General features: G+C 54.1%; 2 protein-coding genes across 2 annotated transcripts in view; one reads left to right on the top strand and one right to left on the bottom strand.

Moving 5' to 3' along the window:
* The window catches only part of FAM53B (family with sequence similarity 53, member B), a gene marked incomplete at its 5' end in the record, with an annotated part of 77,231 nt that extends 75,181 nt beyond the window's left edge, over positions 1-2,050 (top strand). Inside the window, one exon of the mRNA XM_006867468.1 lies at positions 1,694-2,050. Within this exon, the coding sequence (XP_006867530.1) occupies positions 1,694-2,050 (357 nt within the window). The remainder of the gene's footprint in view (positions 1-1,693) is intronic.
* A 3,981-nt stretch (positions 2,051-6,031) lies between these two features.
* The window catches only part of LHPP (phospholysine phosphohistidine inorganic pyrophosphate phosphatase), a 144,870-nt gene continuing 129,346 nt past the window's right edge, over positions 6,032-21,555 (bottom strand). Inside the window, exon 7 of the mRNA XM_006867467.1 lies at positions 6,032-6,128. Within this exon, the coding sequence (XP_006867529.1) occupies positions 6,032-6,128 (97 nt within the window). The remainder of the gene's footprint in view (positions 6,129-21,555) is intronic.

Genomic DNA, 21,555 nt, shown 5'->3' with positions numbered 1-21,555 from the left:
GGGGAGCCCCAGGCCAGGCTGGGCACAGGTACTATTGGTCAGCTTGTTGGGGGGCTTGGTTTTCTCTGTGGCTGAAGTTCTGAATCAGTAGTTTCCTGGCAGCATTGGTATGCAGGCATGGAGCAGGTGGCTCTGAGGGGCACTGGGTCATTGTCCTCGTTGTCCCTCTCCCCAGTGTCCCCTGCCCTGGCCTTGGGGACCTTCCATTGCTGCTGCCTGGGGGTTTGTGGAAGTTGCTGGTCCTCCTAGCCCTATATCCCACCTTGGAGGCTTCTGGGGGTCATTTCGCATGAGTCACCGGCTCTGTTCTTCTGCAAGCTGACCCTACCTCAGGACTCCTTCCACAGTGATCCTGTGGGGCCCTTCTCCCATCAGCTCTGTGCCACTGATACCCCAAGACTGCATCCAGAGATTCCAAGTAAAGCCAGCTTAGCACAACAGTACCCTCATGGAGTTTTCCAGAACAGAGAGTCCCCTTCCTCCAGATGAATCTGCTCCTATGTCATTGTGGCTGTCCTCATTTCAGAGGGACAGGCAGGTATGGACCATGGATGAACTATGGTCCTGGGGGAGCATAATGACCCGGGCATTGGGCCCTGGCCCTGCCCCCCAGGCACATCCCATTCATGCTGTGACATAGGACCACCCAGCAGAGGTTCTGCCAGGAATCTCCTGGGGCTCTGTCTCTGAGAGAGAATGCCGCTTCTGTGCCGTGTAACTAACCCCACTGTGCACTGGCTATCCTGCTGACACGTCCATGCTGAGTCCCCAAGGCTGCCTGTACTGGGGCCCCTGGTGATATGCAGGGACCCACTGCTTCTTAGAGATGAGGGAGGTGGGCCTGGACAGGCAGGCTCCCCAGGGGTTCCAGTGTGCCCCCTGCCCCAGTGTTCTCTGCGTAGGGGTATGTTGTTGTTTTGGGGTGCCATCAAGTCAATTCCAACTCAACGGACAGAGTAGAACTGCCCCATGGGGGTTCCTAGACTGGAGTCTATGGGAGCAGATTCTCAGCAGTCCCGCCCTCAGCTCGTGTGCCGCTTGTCTCCACTAAGCCTGTTCAGACTCAGGACGGAGAAGACTGGCATTGCTGCAGAACCCTGTCATATCTTCCTCCCACTGAGTGGCTGGTGGGTTCAAACTTCAGACCTTTCAGCTAGCAGTGGAGCGCTTGACCCCTGCGTCACCAGGGCTCCTTCTTCGCTGTCTGGGGTTCCCTCCCTAGGTCACATGCTTTCGCCAGGATCCTGGGCCCATTTCTTCTCCAGTTGACAGCGTGACCAGGAATATGTTGCCACATTTTTTGTGAGCATCCTTTGTTTTCTTATGATCAAAAAATTCCAGACGCGAGATCTCTGGTTCAAGGAAGCAGACCCATCTCTACAACCTACGTTTAGAAAGGTGAACCCCAAGGTTTCTGAGTGAGCTTGTTCTCATGGTTACCCCCTCCTTGAAGCCAACCCTAACTCGAGCCAGAATGGGGCTTGGTTGGTTTTTTCGCTCTTTGCCAAATTAATGGGTGAATCTTCATGAGCGCAGGGATTTGTGTGTTCCCTGGCCGGCAGTATTTCTTCACGAGGGAGTGGCTGGCCGTCCGTGGAGCCCAGGTGGAGGTGAAGGCCAGCCTGTGGGGGTGTGGCTCTGGGGCTTGGGGAGACGTGGCCCCCAGTAGCTTGTGTATCTGCTTCTCCCACAGAACTGCCAGACTTTCAGCAGCCTGAGCTGCCTGAGTGCCAGCCGTGAGGACTGTGGGCCCCTGAGCCCCTTCACCCTCCGCTCCTGGACCGCCTTGCTCTCGGCCTCCTCCGGCAGCACAGGGGGCAGGACCCCGGCTGGAACCCCTGTCCTTGAGCCACAGCCCCATGCCTTTGACGACCATCTTGCCAGCAAAGAGGAGCTGTCCTATGAGGAAGCGGATTACAACAGCGTCCTGGACCAGGACCTCGGCCCAAGGGAGGAGCTGGCCTCAGCCTGGCGGGACTGTGGGGCGGCAGGGAGTGGCCTCTGCTCCCTGGATGGTGAACTGGACATTGAGCAAATCGAGAACAACTGACTGGCATGGCCCTGACAAGCACTGGGCCCAGAGGAGGCCGCCCCCCACCTCCCGTGAGCCCCCTATCCCTGTGCTGACCTGACCCCGTCACTGTGGAATGGATCAGTCTCTGGTCATGGACTCGGGTCCATGCAACTCCTGGAGCTGACGACAGCTTCTGGATCTTTCTCCCCCATCGTCTCGTAGGCCGTTGGGTGGGAGCACCCAGTGACCTGTGCTGGCCTTGGTGGCACTCCGGACCTGGCTCGGGGCTGGGGCTGTGTCCATCTCTGCTCAGGTTTCGTCGGGTGGGGGGCCGGCCATGGCTTCTCTTACTCCTTCCAGTCTGTGCCTTCTCTCCCTGGTGTCCCTGCTCCCTTCAGCTCCAGGCGGCTTGGAGACGTTTCCTCTATGGTGATACCAGAGCCATTTGGCCTTAACCGCAGGGTGGAAGGCAACGCCCATGAGGTAGCACGGGGCTGCCCGCCCAAGTGCTTGTTAGAGGTTGTCCACCTTGCGGAGTATGTTTGGTGTGTCTGTTTGCCTCTTGCCAGCTCCCTCTGGGCGGCATGTGGCCCTGGCGTACAGGGCGCGGTGGCCACCTGGGCAGGGCTGGTGGACATTAGCCATTCTCAGTGGCCAACCGGTTACTAGGCATTGCTCAGTGGATCCGGGGCACCCTCTAAAGAAGTCCTCAGGAGGCAGGTGTCCATCTCAGGGCTGAAGGGGGTCTATGGACAGGGGATGGGTCTCAGGTGAGGCGCCCCCACAGTATTCCAAGCACATTGTTCTCAGGTTTCATCAGGCATCTATCTATCTCCTGACCAGCCCCCTTTCTCACTGCACAGAGCAGTGTTTTCCTGAGTGCTGGCTGCCTGCTGTGCCCCCCCCCACCCGCAGCCCCCCAGGCCTCACAGCAGACCCCCTGCATGGCTGAAGTCTCCACAGCTGACAGCTAAATCTAGCTGTGCGGACACCAGACCTCTGGCTCCCTTGGCTTCTGCTCCCCTCTGCTGGTTGTGTGCCTCCATCTGCAGGACCCCCCCCCCCCTTTTCCTAAAGCCCCTGGGGGACCTGCTCACCTCTGCTGTGTTTACTCCATCAAACCAGCTGTGAGATGCAGAAACCTCCAGGCAGGGCCCAGGGTCATCCCAAGCTCACCTCCTGAGGCATGTCCATGAGGGTCCCTGGTCACCAAACCAGAGAGTATGTGGCTCTGTGGACAGAAGACATCTCCGTGGTCACCCACTGCCCTTAGAGCAGACCCTGAAGAGGTGGGCGGCGGAGGGTGGCCAGAGAGAACTTGCTGGGCCCAGAGACTGTGGTCCCAACAGCAGACTGTCCACATCTGTTTGTGTCCCCCCCATATTAGGAGGGAGGTGCCGCTGGGTGTGGTCACCACAGCCTTTCCTCAGGGTTGGGTGCAGGCAGTGACCCTAGATTGGTTCACCTGCTGCCCCTCCTTCCCTCCTCCTGGGTGTGGTGACAGGAGGGTTCACTGCCCCACTGCCCCCAGCCCACCACCCCGGGCCAGCTCCCCCAGCTCCAGGCTGCTCCCAGCAGAATACACAGTCCCCTTGGCTGTCCCCAACCACAGCAGTCAGGGGCGCAGGGCAGAGGGCTGGGTCCGGCTCAGAGACACGCAGGCCTGCACTTGCTTCATGTTTCTGGGGAGACCTATTTGGGAGGTGCTGCCACACAGCCCAGAGGGCCTGTCCACATGTGTGCTGTGGTGTCTCAGGACTGAGGCTTCTGTGGCCCCTACACTCTGTGCTTGTCCCCTAAGCAGGGGTCCCACTTTTGTCGGGGTCCCACCATCCACAGCTGGTGTCTGTGAGCTCCTGTCTTTAAGGGGTGAGGACAGCCTGGTGGACCCTCCACCTGCCACTGTGGTCCTGGAGGCTGAATGGGAAGAGGGGCTTCCTGCGCATAAAACCCCCACCTCACCCCCAAGGGCTGGGCCTGGCTGGCGCCAGGGCACCCACAGTGGACAGGCCTGAGGTCCTCTTGCTTTACCGTGGCCCCAAGTCCATGGGCTGCACTGACATCAGGGCCCACGAGGGCTCTGTGCTGACGACCACACCCCCAGATCTTCATTCCCAGAAAGCCTTACTTTTCAACAGTTTTTGTAGCAGGAACGTTTTGTGAATTTGTATGTGGAAAAAGAGTTAAATACAGGAAAAATCAACCTTAAAAAGAAAACACATCCCATTTCCAACCGCCTGGGGCAGGGCTGCCCCGTGTGCACAGGGTTGCCCCAGGTAGGGGAGTCCCACCTTTTGGTGTCGTCTCGCTGGCATGCTGGGAGACCCTGGTAAGGTGGCGTTCTGCTGCCCGAGGTCCCGTCCTTGCACTGACCTGCTCTAGTCTCAGGAATTTGCTTGTTACTTTATTTGCTCGTGACTTTTACTGTGTAAATAAAGCTTCCTGATTCTGCGCCCGACGCAGCGAGTGGCTGTGTGCTTTCTGACCAGGCAGCCAGCAGGCATCAGTGTTGCCGTCTGTGAAATGGGGACAGTAGACACGCCACAGACCTGGAGAAGCTCCCATACCAGATGGTGAATGAGCTCTAGCATCCATGTGGTGTTTGGTCAGGGGCCCCTCTAGAGGCCAGCAGGGGTGGGCAATGTGTGTGTCTGTGTGAGGGAAGAGCCAGGGGCCCCCAGATGGCAGAGGGGAGACCACCGGCCCTCTGCAGTTTCTGGGTCAGGAGCCAGCCTTAGCGAGGGCCTGAGGAAACGGGGTCACTGGCCACCAACCCATGAGGGTAGTACACTCTGGACATGGATGGACCGTCCAGCTCGGAGGCGCAGGGGCCTTCCATAACCACAGCCCCAGAAGACCGTGTCCTTTCGAGGTCCCCATGCATGCCTGTACCGGGTCATCACAGCCACTGGAACACCACAGACCACTTCCACAGCAAGGTCTAGGGGGAGTTCAGGGCAGCATTGTGGAAGGAACTAGAAGGGGTGTGGGAGGTGGGCTCAGAGGGGGATGCCATTCTCATCTCTGCCTCTCAGCCTTGCCTGAGTTGCTCTCTTTCTCTGCACCTCAGTTTTTCCTTCTGTAAAATGGGAAGAATGACACCTACCTTCCTGCCCTCTGAGGACTCTGCCCCCTGGGAGCTGTTTGAGCTGTTCTCTGACACCCCTCCCCCTCCCCAACTGGCCCAGGGGACCCACCAGGCTGCCTCCATCCCGTCTCCCTGGCCAGTGGTACCTGCGGCTAGGCCTGCCCACCAGGCTTGGCCTATAGCTGCTAAAGCTGCACCCTGCAGTGGGGGCCATGGGTCTCAGTGCTTGGGCCCGCCTCCACCTGGTGGCCTTCCTCAGCCCAGGACCATGACTTCAGTTACAGGAAGTCATCTCCCGCGACTACAGGAAGTCATCTCCCGTGACTTAGAGGTGTGATCAGATGACCTGTCTGATGCGCTGTGGTGGATCCTGAAACCGGACACTTGGGTTGGAAGTGAATTCGGATCAGAAGTTGGAGAAGGCTGCCCGCCAGCCAGGACGTAGCTGGCCCTGGTCTCAGTTTCCTCATCTGCTAGATGTAGAGGCTGGAGCTGGCTGTATCTCAGGGTTCTGAGGAGGAGGGCCTGAGGCCTTTCCCGGAAATCAAAGGCTGAGTGAGTTGGCTGGTGCTGGAAGGCGGAGTTTATTTAGTCTTGACTTTTCCTAGGCTCCAAAGTGTCCTTGGGTCCCAGGATGAGAGAGGTGGTGGGCCAGGACAATGGGTGGGAGGGCAGGGTGACACTGGTGGGGACTGGGGGTGGGGGCCACTGGGTGGAGGGCCAGGTCATTGGGCTGGGCGGGGTCACTGGGCAAAGGCCAATTAGGGGGAATTTTGAGTGAATTGATTTGGGCATGTAGAGCCCCAGGCTGAGCCAGCTCCGCCCAGAGGGCCCACCACCACTGCCTTCTCTTGGGGCAGCCATGGTGACAGCTCAGGACATGGAGGGAAGCAGGGCAGGGGTCGCTGGCAGGCGGGCCCACCGGGCTCTTAGGACTCCGTGTGCTTCAACAGCAGATCCACGGCCTGTGCCAAGTTGTCCACGTACCCGTCGGCCTTCACCTGCGGGTGGTGCTCATCGCTGGGCCTGGGGAGCAGGACAGATGTGGTTAGAGGGAGCCCAGGGAGACTCACCTCACCGAGTGGCGAAGCTGGCCAGTTAAGTTTAATCACAAAGCATTCCAACCTAAGAAAGACTCAAATCCACATGGAGTGGTGAGCAGAAATCTCAGGCTTTACGTTGTAACGAGGGGGTGCCACTGTGGAAGCTGTAGAGAGGGGACGGCTGAGTCCCAGTGACCTGTGACCCCAGGGGCAGGGATAGGGGAGTAGGAGGGAGAGGCTGACAGAGGGCAGAGGGTGAAAACAGAAAGCAGGGGGCTAGAGCTAATAGAGGGACAGACTCATATACGGGGACTTGGGGACGGGGCATATACACCAGTCGCCCTGGTGGACAGTGACATGGAGAAAGCCCCCTTTCCTGCATCCCACAGGCTCAGCTGCAGCTTGGTGGAGGCTGCCATGCATGGAAGCACAGAGCTGTGTGGCTTGGGAGGGTCTCTCCCACCTCTGAGGCCTGGGTTTCCCCACTAGTAAGGTGGGACGTGCCTGGCACTGGGTCACTCAGTGAGGTATGACTCAAGAGGCACTTGGGCCTCTGGTCCTGCCGCATGGACAGTACCCTGGCCATCAGGGGTTCCCTGTCCATCGCCACACTCACAGTCGTCACCAGCGAAGGAGAGCCAAGGACGAGGGGTACAAGGAATGCCCTCATTTAAAGTCAGGCTCCCCGATGCTTAGAAACCTGTGCTCTGGATGGTGGCTCTGAGATGAAGGCCAAGCTGACTCCAGAGTGTATTAGCCCCTTTCTGCTCCTGGACCTGCCCCCGCATCAGCCCCTCAATCCTGGGGAGGGTGTGTAGGCAGCAGGTGGCAAGATTGGAGGCATCTGCAGAGACCGCATTGCTCCCCTGCCCATCTGCTCAGGTCCACTTTGGGTGCACAGGTGAGGGTCCCTCCCCCTGTAGTCCACCTCACCCCTGTGGACCCCATTACACCTAGCTCCCAGCAGTGCAGACCACCCCCCACTGCCATGCCTGTACTGCAGAGTCTGGCCTGCTGCTCCTCAAATGCCCCCCACGCTTCCACACTGTGTGCCTGAAATGCTCTCCAGTCCTGGACCACGTCAAACTCCTCTGCATTCTTCAAGACCCCAGCAACTGTCCCTGTCTCAAGTCCACCCTCCTGGGCAAGTTTCTGAGCACAGCCCTTCCACGCTGCTGCAGCCCGGTGCCCCTTCGCTGCCCTGGGTTTCTGCAGGGGGTGGGGCAAGGCTGTTTTCTGTGGCCCCCAGACAGTGCCCGCTGAGGAAATGACCCCGGAGGCATCCCTGGCATTAGTTACTCGCCCCCTCACACCCTGGGAGTGGCAGGAGACAAGGCCCTCTGTGTGGCTCAGCTGGGGACCCTCACAGCGCGGTCTTTGTAGTGACTGAGGGATGTGGCGGCTAGACCCGCATAGCGACCTAGCAAGGCTGTATTCTCTCTCGTCTGAGGCACACGTGGAGACGGGCCAGCATCCCCTCAAGAACGCCAGGGGTCAGCAGGCTGTCCACTCCCCCACATGGAGGGGCTACGCATCACGGTCCACAATTGTTCTAGAAAGGCCAGCCTGGCCGCAAGGGCAGCTGGGAGAGCTGGTGTTGGTGGCTGACTGGCCCTGGCCATTGGCACAGGCAGTGCTCAAGGGTGAGCCCAGGTCTGGACAGTGCTGACGCAGTTGGAGGGAAGGACAGAGGGCATCCATTCATGGGCTGGAGGTTGTCCAGCGGGTGCAGGGTCACCCACTGGGGAGTGGTCTGGGCAGGCCATAACTCAGCCTGTGCCAAGGCTGGGTAGTCACCAGCAGTGGCTGGGAGGATGCCCGGTCTGCCCACGGGTCATTGTTTGATGAAGGCCTCTTCTATGCTTGGTCTGGGACCCCCTGCCATGGGCAGTGGCTCTGACACAGGCTTATAGGGTTCCTGCTGCCCACCAGCTGTCCACTGTCCAGAAAGCAGCTTGTTGGGGTCTAGTGGACAGACATGAGGCCCAGGGTGGGACAGCCATAGGCTGGTGACCCCACGTGGGGTGGCTAAAGTGGGGGAGTTGGTGACAGATCACAGGCTACTCTGACTGCTATGCCCAGGGCCTATGTGGAACCCCATTTGGAGATGGGTGGGAGCTGGGCAGGCCCAGGGAACCACCCAGGGGACTCTGGCCTGTCTGGTCCCTCTAGCAGGAAGACCCTCTAGCAGGGGATCAGGACAGCCAGCAATCCCAGGGCCCTCTGCCCTCCTATCTGATAGCCAGCTGGTCAGGGGTCCAGCCTCAGACCTTGGACCTTGTGCAGGGATTCGCTTGGCCCGAGATCCCATCCTGGTTTGACATGACGGCCAGGATGAGAATGGGAAGGGCTGGGCAGAGCCACGCTGCCCGCAGGGAGGATACTGGGCCTGTGGACAGGATTTCAGCCAGGTGGCACCTTGTCAATCCAAACCCAACGCGGTACCAGCTGTTTCCTGCATAGTTCTCATGGCCCCTCCACCCAGGTACAAGGGGAGGTGGAGACCAGAGGCCAGCATTGCTGAAAACAAGCCAAGGGGACACTCGGTCTCCTGCCAACATTGCTGACAGCTGATGCCCCACCCTGAGGCCACATAGGCAGTAAAGCATGGGTGCTCACATCCATGTGATGAGGTCAGGGCTGAAACCTAGCGGCCTCTCATCATGCCTGGCTGTGCTCTCTGCACCTGCCAGCAAAGGGGCTCCAGTACTGGTAGGCAGCCCTAGACAGAGTGGGTGCTTGGTCAGGTGTGGGCAGACAGACACGTGGGTGGATAGCCAGAACCAGAGGCTGTAAGTATGGAGAACCTCGAGGCCCCGGCCTGGTGGCTGGGTGTCGTCCTGCTCCAGAACCACAGAAATGTCCCCTGGTTGTGTTGGGTTCAGTGACAAATGGCCAGGTGTGGACTCTACTGTGAGACCCAGCCTCTGTCCCCCCAGCCTGGCCTGGTCCCTTCTCCAAGCCGACGGGGCTTCGTCATCACCTCAGAGCTCTCTATAGGGCCCTAGCTGTGCGGGGTCTTCACAGGAGGGGGCCACCTGCAGGTAGGGGGGTGCATGCTCACAGAGGTCTGGTGTCCTGCCCGGGGGCATGGGGTCAGTGCGAGGGCTCCATCTGCCTCCTCTAATGGGATGGAGGCACGAGCAGCCCTATCTGGGGCAGGGCCTGGCCAGCAGGCCGTTGGGGGGGGGGGGGGGAAGCCCCTAAGGGCATGTTGCATGAAGCTCGGGGTGGCACCAAGCTTCCAGGAAAGGAGCTCATAATATTTTGATAAAAACATGGTGAGCACCTGGCTGTGTGTAGATTAAAAAGTGCTGGCAAGCTGTTCTCCAACAGCCACTTCCCCTTAGAAGTCCCCACAGGGCACAGGGCAGGAGTCCTGACAGAAACACCGTCCACCCTGCTCTCTGATACTGTCCATGCAGGGGTGGACTAAGCTGTGACTAAGCCAGCTGCCCCCAGGTCCTTCCCTGCGCTCAGTGAGCCGGGCTCACTCCTGCCCACGTTCACTAGGCTGGGGCAGTTTAGACAGCGACAGTAAGCACCTACCTATAGGTGATCCTGGGCCATGAAGGCATTGCCTCCTGCTGTCCTGGGTAGAGGCACCCTTGTCCTCCCTGTATACAATGTGCCTGCCCAGGGCCAACCAGCTCCAGGGGCCTCTGCCTTGGTTTGTGTTGGGGAAAGGACACACCATGAAGCCAGGGGTCCATGCCCCACCACTGCCCATGAACTGCTTAGGGTCCTCACATGGAGTCCTCATTCCTAGAATGTGCAGCCAAGCTTCAAGACGGGCTCCCAGGGCTCATGCAGATTCTCTTTTACTCTGTGAACCACAAGGGTGAAAGCAGGTTCCTCACAACAAGGAGGTCAGTCCAGTGTGACCTAGCCCCACTCCCAAGCAGGTAGTCAAAATGATAACACTGACCATTGCGAGTGCTGACAACGATGTGGAGCAATGGGAAAGTCTACCCCCTGCTGCTGAGCACGCAGAATGCTGTGACATTCTGGGAAAGCACTTGGCAAGTATCCCCTGACATGAAACCATGCCTATCACATGACCCAGCAATTCCACTCCTGCTTATGTGGTCAAGAGAAGGGAGGGATGTGTTCACGGGAACGTTCCTGTGGGTTCTCTTCCTAACAACTTCACCCGAGAAACAACCCGGTGCCCATCAATGTAGAAAGGATCAAAAGTTGTGGTCTATGCTGGTGGCGAAATTATGAAAATTTCTTAGACATTACCAAACACCTTGAGGGAATGACTTGCTGGACCTGGGGACTCAAGACCGTAGTTTTGGAGGAAACCATGGTCAATTGGCCTAACATAGTCCACAAAGACAAGTTGGTAAGTAGTGACTGGGATCTTGAAAGCTCAGGCAATTATTGTTCTCTCCTTGTGCTGAGGAATGAAGAGTGATGAAAACTGAAAAGGCTGGGAAACAGTTAGTCCAGTGAACTGAAGGAGCAGGGACCATCCGTCTCCATGACGTCACAACCAGGAGAACTAGATGGTGCCCAGTTACCATGGCCAACTACTCTAAAGGGGATCACATTACAAGGTCTTGGGTAGAGTGGGAGAAAAATACGGAACGAAACTCCAAATCATAAAAAAGATCAGGCTTACTGGCCAGATGGAGACGGTGGAACCCCGAGACTATGGTCCTTTGTCACCCTTCAGACCTGGAACTGAACTCACCCCTCTGGCTCAATTCTCAGTCACACAGCAGATGCGTATATAGAGGGGGGTACTCTGGTAGCTCTGGTAGCGTAGTGGTTACGAATCGGGCTGTGAACCTCAAGGTCAGCAGTTCGAAACTACCAGCGGTTCCGCGGGAGAAAGATGAGGCGTTCTGCTCCCGTAAAGATTTACAGCCTCGGAAACCCTGTGCAGGGTCGCTATGAGTCGGAACCGACTCCACGGCACTCAACAACAACAACAACTCTGGTAGCGTAGTGGCTACAAATCGGGCTGCGAACCTTAAGGTCAGCGGTTCGAAACTACCAGCCGCTCCGCGGGAGAAAGATGAGGCTTTCTACTCCCGTAAAGATTTACACCCTCGGAAACCCTGTACAGGGTCGCTATGGGTCGGAACCGACTTGACGGCACTTAACAACAACAACAACAACAACAACAACACTAGTGGGGTACACACACCATAGGATGGTCACCCATTCGAGATCAAAAGGGCAGCATTTACCTAAGGACAAAACTTGGAAGGGTTGGGAAAGGAGGAGAAATGGAAACAGGAAACACAGGGCGGAAGCAGGATTCATGATGTTACATTGATCGGACCACAGTCATTGAGATGAAACAAAGCGCATGACAAAAACTGATGCTCTCTTTAAACTGCAACTCAGTTCACAATACAAAATTATTTAAAAAATAAGAACACAGTCCTGCTACACACAACAACACAAATGAAAAAAACAGGTGAAAGAGGCCCAGGCGCCCAGTCAGCAAGTTCAAGGTCAGATAAAACCACGAGTGGGGCAGAAGTCAGACAGGGAGCCCCTGGGAGGGGCAGTGTGTTGAGCTGGGTAGCTTGTCATTGGGGCTATTCATATGTAAAAATGAACTGAGCCCACAGACTTCAGATTCATGTGTAAGTTTTAAAAGGGGCCCCAGGCAGCCTAGCAGTGTACACAGCTAGGTCCTACCGAGACAGATCCAGAGGACGTCAGAATTAGAGCAAAAAGAGTCTAGTAGGAGCTTTCTGACAACCCAAGCATCCATAAATGGAGCGGTGGTCTAGGGGACCCTCCCTTTGCTCACTCCCTTCTGAGGCAGACAGGCTCCCAAACAGGCAGTGCAAAGCTAGTAAAGGTCCCAAGGTCTGAAGAGAATTTCAAAGCCTGTGTTTAAGGATCCCTGTTCTTGGAAATTGGTTCCAATCCTGCATATAACAGGCCTTCGAGGATGCCTCTGAAATAGGGGTGAACCAGTCACCGCTCTCCAGGAGCCCGGCACACTGACCCGAGGGCAGAAGAGGCCATCCTGTGTGAGAGCCGATGGGACAGCCAGGGGACCCTCCATGGGGGCACTCCATCCATCGTAAAGAGACAAGCCAGCCCCATGCAAGGAGACAGTAAGGAACATTTTAATTTGATGTTGGGGCTGCACTGGGGTGCCCAGTTGTGACAGATCCAAGTTAATCGCCTGTCGTTTAGGAACGAACCACCATTAGCATCTCTCAGTGAAGATGGGGTAGAAGATAGCATGGCCATCTCGTGATGCTGGTCTCAAGCTGGGGACCCAGCAGGCCTCCCTTACAAGGGTCAGCCGGGTGGCAGGAAGGGGCTTGGCTGTAGTGTCACCCACAGTTCCCCTGTCTGAGGCTTGTCCCGGGGGTATCTGCTTATGGTCAGCCACGGTGGGGTTCCCTGAGCACGTGGAAGAGGGAACCAAAGCAGGGTGGTGGCCCAGGCAGCACTAAAAGGCCAAGGAACCTTTCAAAGGGGGGCTGGCCCATTCATTTGTCAATCACAGGGTCCCCACCACCTGCCCTTCCCCACGGCACATAGGCTGATGGGTCGTCAGGCCCTCCACGGAGCCCTCTGCTCCAGAGGGGCGAGCTGGCAGCATTTCTGCTGGCGGGTAATTTGCCAGTCGTGGTTAGGAGCCATAAAAAGAACCACATTCTTCAACCCCGTTCCTGGAAATCTTTCCTAAAGACTTCATTCTAAAGAGACCTCATAGAGTGCCTGGCATCTGGAGAGTTTTCAATAAAATCTGCTGAAGTGAAGAAAGGAAAATTTACAGGTCATATAGAGATGTTTCTGACAGTGGGTAACACCGACTCACAGCAACCCTATAAAGAGGGGTAAAGCCGCTCCCTAAGATCTCCTAAAGGCTGTCATCTTTATGGACGGAAACGGCCTCATCATTCACCAAGAAGTGGCTGGTGGGCTCGAACTGCCAACCTTGTGGTTAGTAGTCCACTGCTTAACCCACATTGCAACCAGGGTTCCTAGATGTGCACCATGGTGGAGTAATCAAATCTCTTATCTGCTCCATAGAGCCCTCTGCAGCCTGGTGCCGCAGCCTGAGTTTGGGAAAGAGTACCCAAGTCTGAGCTGTCCACGGGGGCAGCAGGAAAGCTGAGGAAAACCAGCAGCTGTCTGCGAGAGGACTGGTGGGGACAACCTTCCTGACTCCACTTTCTCCCAGACTGCTGCCATGAGGATGCACATGATTCAGAATAAAGCAAAGCTTCCACGTGGCAGTTCCACAAGGTGTTCAGAAGGCTGAGAAGTTAAGGTGGTTCTCCAGCCAACAGAGGAAACAAGGATCTGTTGGTTGTGGGCAGGCCAGCTCAGTCCTGGGGCCATGGATCTAGTCTGTGGCCTTGCGTTTTGCAGATGGGAGGGGGTGCTGAAGTAACCCCTTGGGGTCTCACACTGCCCTGGAGGTTCCTCTGTCCAGCACCTGTCACCAGCGGGTGGGGATGGGTCTCATCCCAACACGTCTCCAGGGAGAGTTGGCTGCTGGCCCAGTGCATGCACAGTGGCCTGCCTTGAGCCAGTTTGTGATGGGACTGAGATTCAAATCCGACCTATGCCAATGCCAGCTCCTTCTCTATGCCCACAGCCAAGGGGACATGGGACCCCCAAAGTGAGAACAGGGAGATCTTTAGGGTTGAGAACAATCCCTCATTTCTCAGGGGTGGAAACTGAGCCTCAGGTGGGTGAGACAGACACCAGGTTGCCCGGCAAAGCTATTTGTTTGATTATTTCTGGGCTTGGCCATCCTACCACGCTCAGGCAGCATGGTGGGCTCCCTCCTTCCCTAGTCCTCTCTCTTCAGCTGAACTTACAACCTGGGGGAAACTGAGGCCGAGAACAGCGAGCCCAGTCAACCAGTGGGAGGCCAGCACCCCGCCCCTGTATTTACCCAGCACCTTCCACCCCGGGGTTCCCTGAAATGCGGAGGGCTGTCACCTCATTCATCACGATCCACATGCCACCTCATAAATCATCAAAGTGAGGGGCCATTCATGGGCCAGCCAGCACCCACACTAGGCTGATTGTGAGTGCAGGGCCTCATCCAAGCAACCTGGCTCCTGGCGGCCGCCGCACCCTGGATGTTCCTGGTTGGAATCCTATGTCCTTCTGTTTCAGTTCCAGACGGGACCATGAGCTGCTCCCCCAAAACACTGGCTCAGCACACTTGGATTTCCTCAGACGTTAGTCCTGTCCCACCATGGACAGGGGGGGCCATACCCTGGCCCCAAATAAGCCAGCCCGTGGCCTTCAAGACCACTCTGCAGCGGAGAGCCAGGAGGCAGCAGGTCCCCATCTGCCTGCCACTGCAGTTGTCCTACTCCCCTCTGTACAGAAGGGGAAACTACAGACCAAGAGGTAGCCCAGCACTTGACAGGAGTTTAGGGCCAGGGTTTGGGGACCAGAGCTTTCCCCAAGTTTGGGGAATGCCTGCCCCAGTAATTCAGCCCCATGTCTCGGCTGCTGATCAGATCTGAGCTGTTGTCGGTTACTTTTAGTGCCCGATATGCTAGGATTTCAGGACACGGCCAGTCTGGTGATGGGTGAAGCCAGGATAGCAGGGTGGTATGGGGTTTGATGTTCCCTGGACGCTGTTGTCCATTCTCCTTAGCAGAGGAGCCCCCACCGCATCATGCTCCCTCTGTCTGGCTATGTGCTTGTCACGCCCAGCAAGCCTGGTCTCCCTTGATGTTCTTACCCCCATCCCCACCCCAAGATTTCCAGAATACTCTTAATCTTTTGATTCCAAAGTTAGCTTATCCAGTGCTTGTATGTGTGTTGAGGGAAAGGAACAGAAGAACTTGCTGGTATGATAAATTGTCCAGAAAGAAGTTCTTAACAGGTGAAGTTTAATTTACTCTTAGGAATACTAGGATACAGACTGAAAGTGCTCTTAGTGAGATAAAGTGAAAATATGTTCTCAAATTTTACTTCACATTGAAATCATCTGGGAAGCTTAACACAACCACTAATACCTAGTATGAAAATTTGTGGGATGCAGCTAAAACAGGACTGAGAGGAAAATTCATAGCTCTAACATGTATGTTAAAAGGAAGGGCACAAATCAACCACCTAAGCTCCCTCCTGCAGAAACTGGAAAAACAAGAGCAAAACAAACCAGAAGCAAGCAGAAAGAAGGGAATAATGGACAACTTAAATTGATAAAAATGAAAACAGAAAAACAAGAGAGAAAACACAATAAAACCTAGAGTTGGTTCTTTCAAAATAAACAAACAGAGATCTGGGCCCAATTCCAGAGACTTAGATTTAAACGGGCTGGGGTGTGACTTGGTTGTTAGGATTCTATTGGGCAGCCCTGGCTGAGAGCTGCTTGCCAAGTCCCTGCCCTGGGCTGATCTTTCTTGGTTCGCAGCCCCCACCACCCATTATCTGGGTGATCACTGGAGTCCATGCTCTAGGGGAGCACCCCCAAGTCTCTGAGTTTCCCACCCACCCCATGTCCACATTCCGCCCTTCACTGGGTCCACAGGTCTATAAAGATGCCTCCTGTATCCCTGGGTGGTGTAAACAGTTAATGCATTCAGCTGCTAACTGAAAGGTTAGAAGTTTGAGGCCACTCAAAGGTGCCTTGGAAGAAACGTCTGGAAATCTACTTCTGAAAAATCAGCCCCTGAAAACCCCACTGAGCTCAGTTCTACTCTGACACACACAGAGTCGCCATGAGACAGAGTCAGCTTGGTGACAACTGATTGCCTTTTGGTGTGTCCAGCATGCTCCCTCTGGGCTTTTATAAGTAGCCCAGATGAGTGTTTGGGATCCTTCCAGATCCCACCCCTGTACACTAAGTTTCCCGCGGAAGGCAGCCCAGTGGGGTACATGGCAAATTCCCACCCTCCCAGCCACTTGCTGTGGGGTCTTGGGTGAGATCCTGCTCCTCTCTGTGCCTCGGTTTGCACACAAGGTTTCATCCTAGACCAGAGGTTCCTGATGCTCCTGCTTGAAGCTTGAACTTCCTTCCTGGAGGGGCCTTGAGCAGGGCACCTGGGCCCCCTCTAAATTGTGCTGGGGTGGTCTGTGTCATCAGATCATTCCTGGTGGCCCAATGCCTCCCCTGTCCCAACTCTGTATTGACCTGCCCTCCAGGGAAGCTGTGGACATAGACCTAAATCAATCCAAGTCAATTAAGCTAGTTTCCCGGATAGCACAGTGGTTAAACAGTGAACTACTAACTTTAAAGTTAGGAGTTCAAACCCATCTAGCAAAGTCTTGGAAGACAGGCCACGTGTTCTGCTTCAGACAGGTCCCAGCCTGGGAAACCCTACAGAGCACCCACAGGTCACCATGAGTCAGAACTTACTCAACTCAATGGCCATTCATTTTGAGTGCCTTCCCACCTGAGGGGCTCATTTTCCTTCGGTATGGATTACATCTCAATGTAAAGAAAACAAAAATCCTCACCACTGGACCAATAAGTAACATTCTTATCAACAGAGAAAAGATTGAAGTTGTCAAAGCCTTAATTTTTCTTGGATCAACTATCAACACTCATGGAAGCAGCAGTCAAGAAAACAAACATAGCGTATTGCATTAGGCAAATCTGCTGCACAAGACCTTTTTAAAGTGTTGAGGAACAAAGATGTCAACTTGAGGACTAAGGTTCGCCCAACTCAAGCCATGGTATTTTCAATAACCTCACATGCATGCGAAAACTGGACAGTGAATAAGGAAGACCGTAGAAGAATTGATGCTTTTGAGTTATGGTGTTGGAGGAGACATCTCCAAAATGCAGCCAGGATGGCTAAACTTTGTCTCTCATACTTTGGACATATTGTCAGGAAGGACCAGTCACTGGAGAAGGATGCCATGTTTGGTAAGGTGGAGGGTCAGAGAAAAAGAGGAAGACCCCCAGCGAGACGGATTGGCAAAATGGCAGCATCAATGACTCAAGCGTGTCAACAATTGTGATGTTGGCCTAGGACCAGGCAGTGTTTCGTTCTGTTGTGCATAGCATTGCTGAGTCGGTACCAACTCAATGGCACCTAACAACAACAATGGCAACTCAACAGGCCTTTGTAAACATCAAAGCCAAGGGAGGCCTGTCAACAGGAAGGTTCCAGACTCTCCCCATGGCCTGTGTGTGGGCTCCACCACCGAGCAGCTAGTAGCACTTTCCTATGCACAAACATCAACCGATGTTTGTCCCCCAGCCTCCCTCCCAGAATGCCGTTGTCCTATATGCTCACTCCTCCACGCTCTGTGCATTGGGAAGGAGAGACAAGAGGGAAAGAGAGAGAATGTCATGTGACCACCTGATAAAGTGTTCACACAGTCCTGTGGAAAGAAAGATGGAGGAAGACTCCCCGAAGCCAGTCAGCGGCACAGGTTTTTCTATGGCGCCGGAGCGAGAACTTTCCTGAAAGGACTTGGCCTTAAAACATTCCATCAAACAGCTGCTATTGGCAGGGGACAGGCTCGGAGCTCCGCTGGCCCCTGTGCCACGGCAGGATCGGGAGTAATGAGGTCATTCTACACGGAGCTCAGAGGCTACAGCTGAATGCTGGGAGGGGTCCTTCAAATCCGAGGGGCTGTGGCACTGGACAATGAGACCCTGAGCCTACTCTGTACCCTGATGTGGGTGCGTGGGCAGGTCCCCATTTCACCAGCAAAGTCAGGCACCATAGAGAGTGGGGCTGTGGGGGAGACACGCATCTCACATCAATCAGAGCTCACCACACCATTTCCTGAAGGGTCAAACTGGGTCTGGCATGGCCACTGCCCAGGTCCTGGTGTTTGGAGTCCTGCCACGGGTCCCGTGGTGGTGAGCTATCTAGGTTGAAACCCACGGCGCATTACTGAAGTCAAACATTAATTTTAGCTGTGTGGTCTCAGCTGTAGGAGGTGCATCCCACACAACAAGCCCTGCGCTAACGTCCCGGTTTCTCAGATTTTATTAATTGTCAGTGGAGGGAAATCTTTAGCAGGTTTAGGGGAAAGAGCTGGGGGATTTTGTTTTGCCTCTAGCAGGTCGATCAATTCCTAGCAATCCAGAGCACTAGAAATGTAGGCCCTACCTGGCATTTCAAAGTGCCCTGGTTGTGTAGTAGGTTACACATTGGGCTGCTAATCTCAAGGTGAGCAGTTCAAATCCAGCAGCTTCTCTGTGGGAGAACGATGAGGCTGTCTGCTCCCCAAAGACTGACAGCCTTGGGAGCCCTACTCAGGGTCGCTAAGAGTTGGAATCAATTCCACGGTACACAACCATCACCAAGCACGACCTAATGTGGGGGGCGCTAGTGGTGCAGTGGAGGAAGCATCAGACTGCTAACTGAAAGGTCAGCGGTTCAAACTTACCAGGAGATAGATGAGGCAGCCGCTTCCGAAATGACTGACAGCCGTAGCAAGCCTACGGGGCAGTTGTACCCTGTCCTTCAGCTCCCTGTGGCTGGACTCCCAGGCAGTGGGTGGAGCAAAGCTAGCGGTGCCCTCGTGAACTCTGAGTCACTTTATATAAGAAATGGCCCCGCCCCAAGCTCTGTTCACCTGAGGGCCTGCTTCCAGCAGATCCTACTAATCACTGGTCTTTCTCCCAGAGGAACCAGGTGTTGTGAGGGTCTGACAGTACTCAAGTGGAAGTTGTTGTTGTTGTTAAGTACGTCAAGTCGGTTGCGACTCACAGTGATATTGTATTAGGTTTCCAAGGAGTGGCTGGTGAGTTTGAACCTCTGACCTTGAGGTTCAAACTGACCTTGAGTTTGAGTGCTTATCCCATGGCACCACACCTGGACTCTTGGTATCCCTCTGGAATGAGGCTAGTGGTGGTGGTCGGTGTGCCGTGAAGTTGGTTCTGAATCACATGGGACTAGAAAACCTCATCATCTTTCTCCAACAGCTGGTAGTTTCTAAGCGCAGGCAGGCTCGTAACCACTACGTTACCAGATAGTGGCAAGAGGATGTGGCAGTTCATTAAGGGTGAGCCATTTGTTCTCAGAGAATATGGGAGTGGGTGCCACCGAGTCACTTCAGAGACCTTGTTAGCTGTTCTGCCAACTCCATGTTTCATGAAATCGTATTGGTGGCTCGGGATCAGCCATGGAGGAGGTATTTATACGACGGGAAGTGGCAGGCAATACAAATCTGAGCTCTTCCTGCCCCAGCCAGAGAGTAGTTGCCAGTTACATTTCAAGTACGTCACTTGTACTTGATAGACCCCAAGTAACTCTCAGTTAAAACCAATTCCATGAGACAAAGATTCTTGTTATTGTTAAGTGCCACTGAGTTCATTCTGACTCATAGCAGCCCAATCTAGGGTTTCTGAGGAGCAGCTGGTGGGCTTGAACTGCCAACCTTATGGCCACATGCTGCTCCTACAGTGCCACACCATGCATCTATGATTTGTATACCAACAGATAAATTAGCCTGTATTCACAGATCACAGCAGGGCAATTTTCAAGATAACACTAAAACCTAATTACTATGGATTAGGGGAGGGGCTATTTAAATCAGCATCCTTTAGTTCATAAAATTTTGACTCATTGAAATAAATACTTAAAAAGCAAAGATGTCACTCTGAGGGCTAAAGTGCGCCTGACCTTTCCTGCAACATTTATTTCAGTTGCTTTGTATGTGTGCAAGAGCGGGACAACGAAAAAGGAAGCCAGAAGGAAAACAAACTTCGCAACTGTGGTGCCGGCAAACTCTGCTGACTACACCACAGACTGCCAGAGGGCACACCAAAGCCTCTGAGAAGAGATACAAGAAGGCTCCTTAGAGGAGGGGATGGTGAGACTTTGGCTTGTTCACTTTAAACACAGCATCAAGAAAGACCAGTCTTTAGCAAAGTGCATCCTGGTTGGGAAAGTGGAGGGTCAGCACCAAGGAGAGAGACCATCTAAGACATGGACTGGTACAGTAGCCACAACAATGGACTCAAAGCTATCAAAGTGCATAAGATAGCCATGACTGGGAACCAACACTCTGCCCACTAACAATAACAAAAGGCACTATGGACAGGGGAGGCCTCTGTGTGTGTCGGTTCCTCTACTGGAAAGTCTCTCTGTCCCCCAGTGAGCTTACTTTTCCTTTAGGACTCAGCTAAAGTACCACTTCCTCCATGAAGCCTTCCTGGACCTTCACAGACATCACTGGCTAAATGTCTCACTAGGCAAACTCTATCCTTGGCTTAGCACTGTGTCTGGTCCTTACCATTCTGGGCTGAGTTTAGCTCTCTCCTCAAAGCCAGCAGAGCCTCACGCTCATTGTAACTGACCAGGGTCCACACTGGATCGCACTGCAGCTGGGCTATGCCCCTGACCCTATGCTCCCCTGTAAAAGTGAGGAAACACTAGGGGGCATTCCAGGTCTTTCTCTTGACCAGCCTCACCCCTAAAGAGGGAGTGACTAACCAAGCTGTCTTCCCCAGTTTCTTCTCCCTCGACCCCTTGTTCAGGCAGAGGACAATATCTGGAACAGCTGCTAGGATGAAAGTGGGAAGGGTCAGGTCCTTCAGAACATGCCTGTTTCACCCCCTAGGAGCTTCAGCACATCACCCTTGAGCTCTGCTAGGGAAAAGTCACTCAAATGTTTGGTTCACAGAAACGAATCTGAGCAACTAGGGAATGCTGACCCAAGCCAGAGGTGGCATTACCAATCAGTGAGGTGAATGGTTAACATACTGTGTTGGCACAACTGGACATCTATATAGAAAATCCAATCAAATCCCTACCTCACACCATGCATGTGAATCGAACTCAAGTAGGAATCTGTGCAAAGCAGAACTCTGAAACTTCTGGAGGGGAGGATGTCTTAGACAAGATAGACAAGTGTATAAACCATAATGGAAATGACTGATACAGCTGATTATATTAATTTAAAACTGTCATTCACTAAGAAACCATAAATAAAAGAGAAACCACAGACATTTGCAAGCACATACAACTGACAAAGGAGTAGTTTCAAGCATGTATAAAGAAAGAATTGTTACCACCTGAGGGGGAGAGAAAGGAATAGCCAGAAATATCACCATAGAAAGCTTGTAAGTCCGTCTTCTGCCTATAACTGATTGGAATACCTAAAATGCGGCTACAACGTGCCCAGTGAAGGAAACTTCCTGAGGAGCCTCTGCATTACATAAGACCACAGGTGGAATCCTGAACTGCACCCAGAACCTTCTGAGGTGGGAAATTTCCACTTGAAAGGACAAGCAGACCAGCCTGGAGTGGCTAGAAAAATATAAGATACTTCTTGAAAGAAAGACTGAAAGGAAAAAATATAAAACAATATAGGCAATCCAACTGATTACTACAAGAACAAGCAAGTTGCTCGCCCAGGAGACATCAAGGCAAGTGGTCGGGTCCCCTCAGGGCAAACCCTCTATCAAGACTAAGACTCAATGGGAATACATGCTCTGATTGGTGACCACGTTCATCACTGATAAGGGGAAGTGAGGG

This window comes from Chrysochloris asiatica, unplaced genomic scaffold (assembly GCF_000296735.1).
Source record: "Chrysochloris asiatica unplaced genomic scaffold, ChrAsi1.0 scaffold00105, whole genome shotgun sequence".
Taxonomy (NCBI): domain Eukaryota; kingdom Metazoa; phylum Chordata; class Mammalia; order Afrosoricida; family Chrysochloridae; genus Chrysochloris; species Chrysochloris asiatica.
This window is presented reverse-complemented; position numbering and strand designations above follow the sequence as displayed.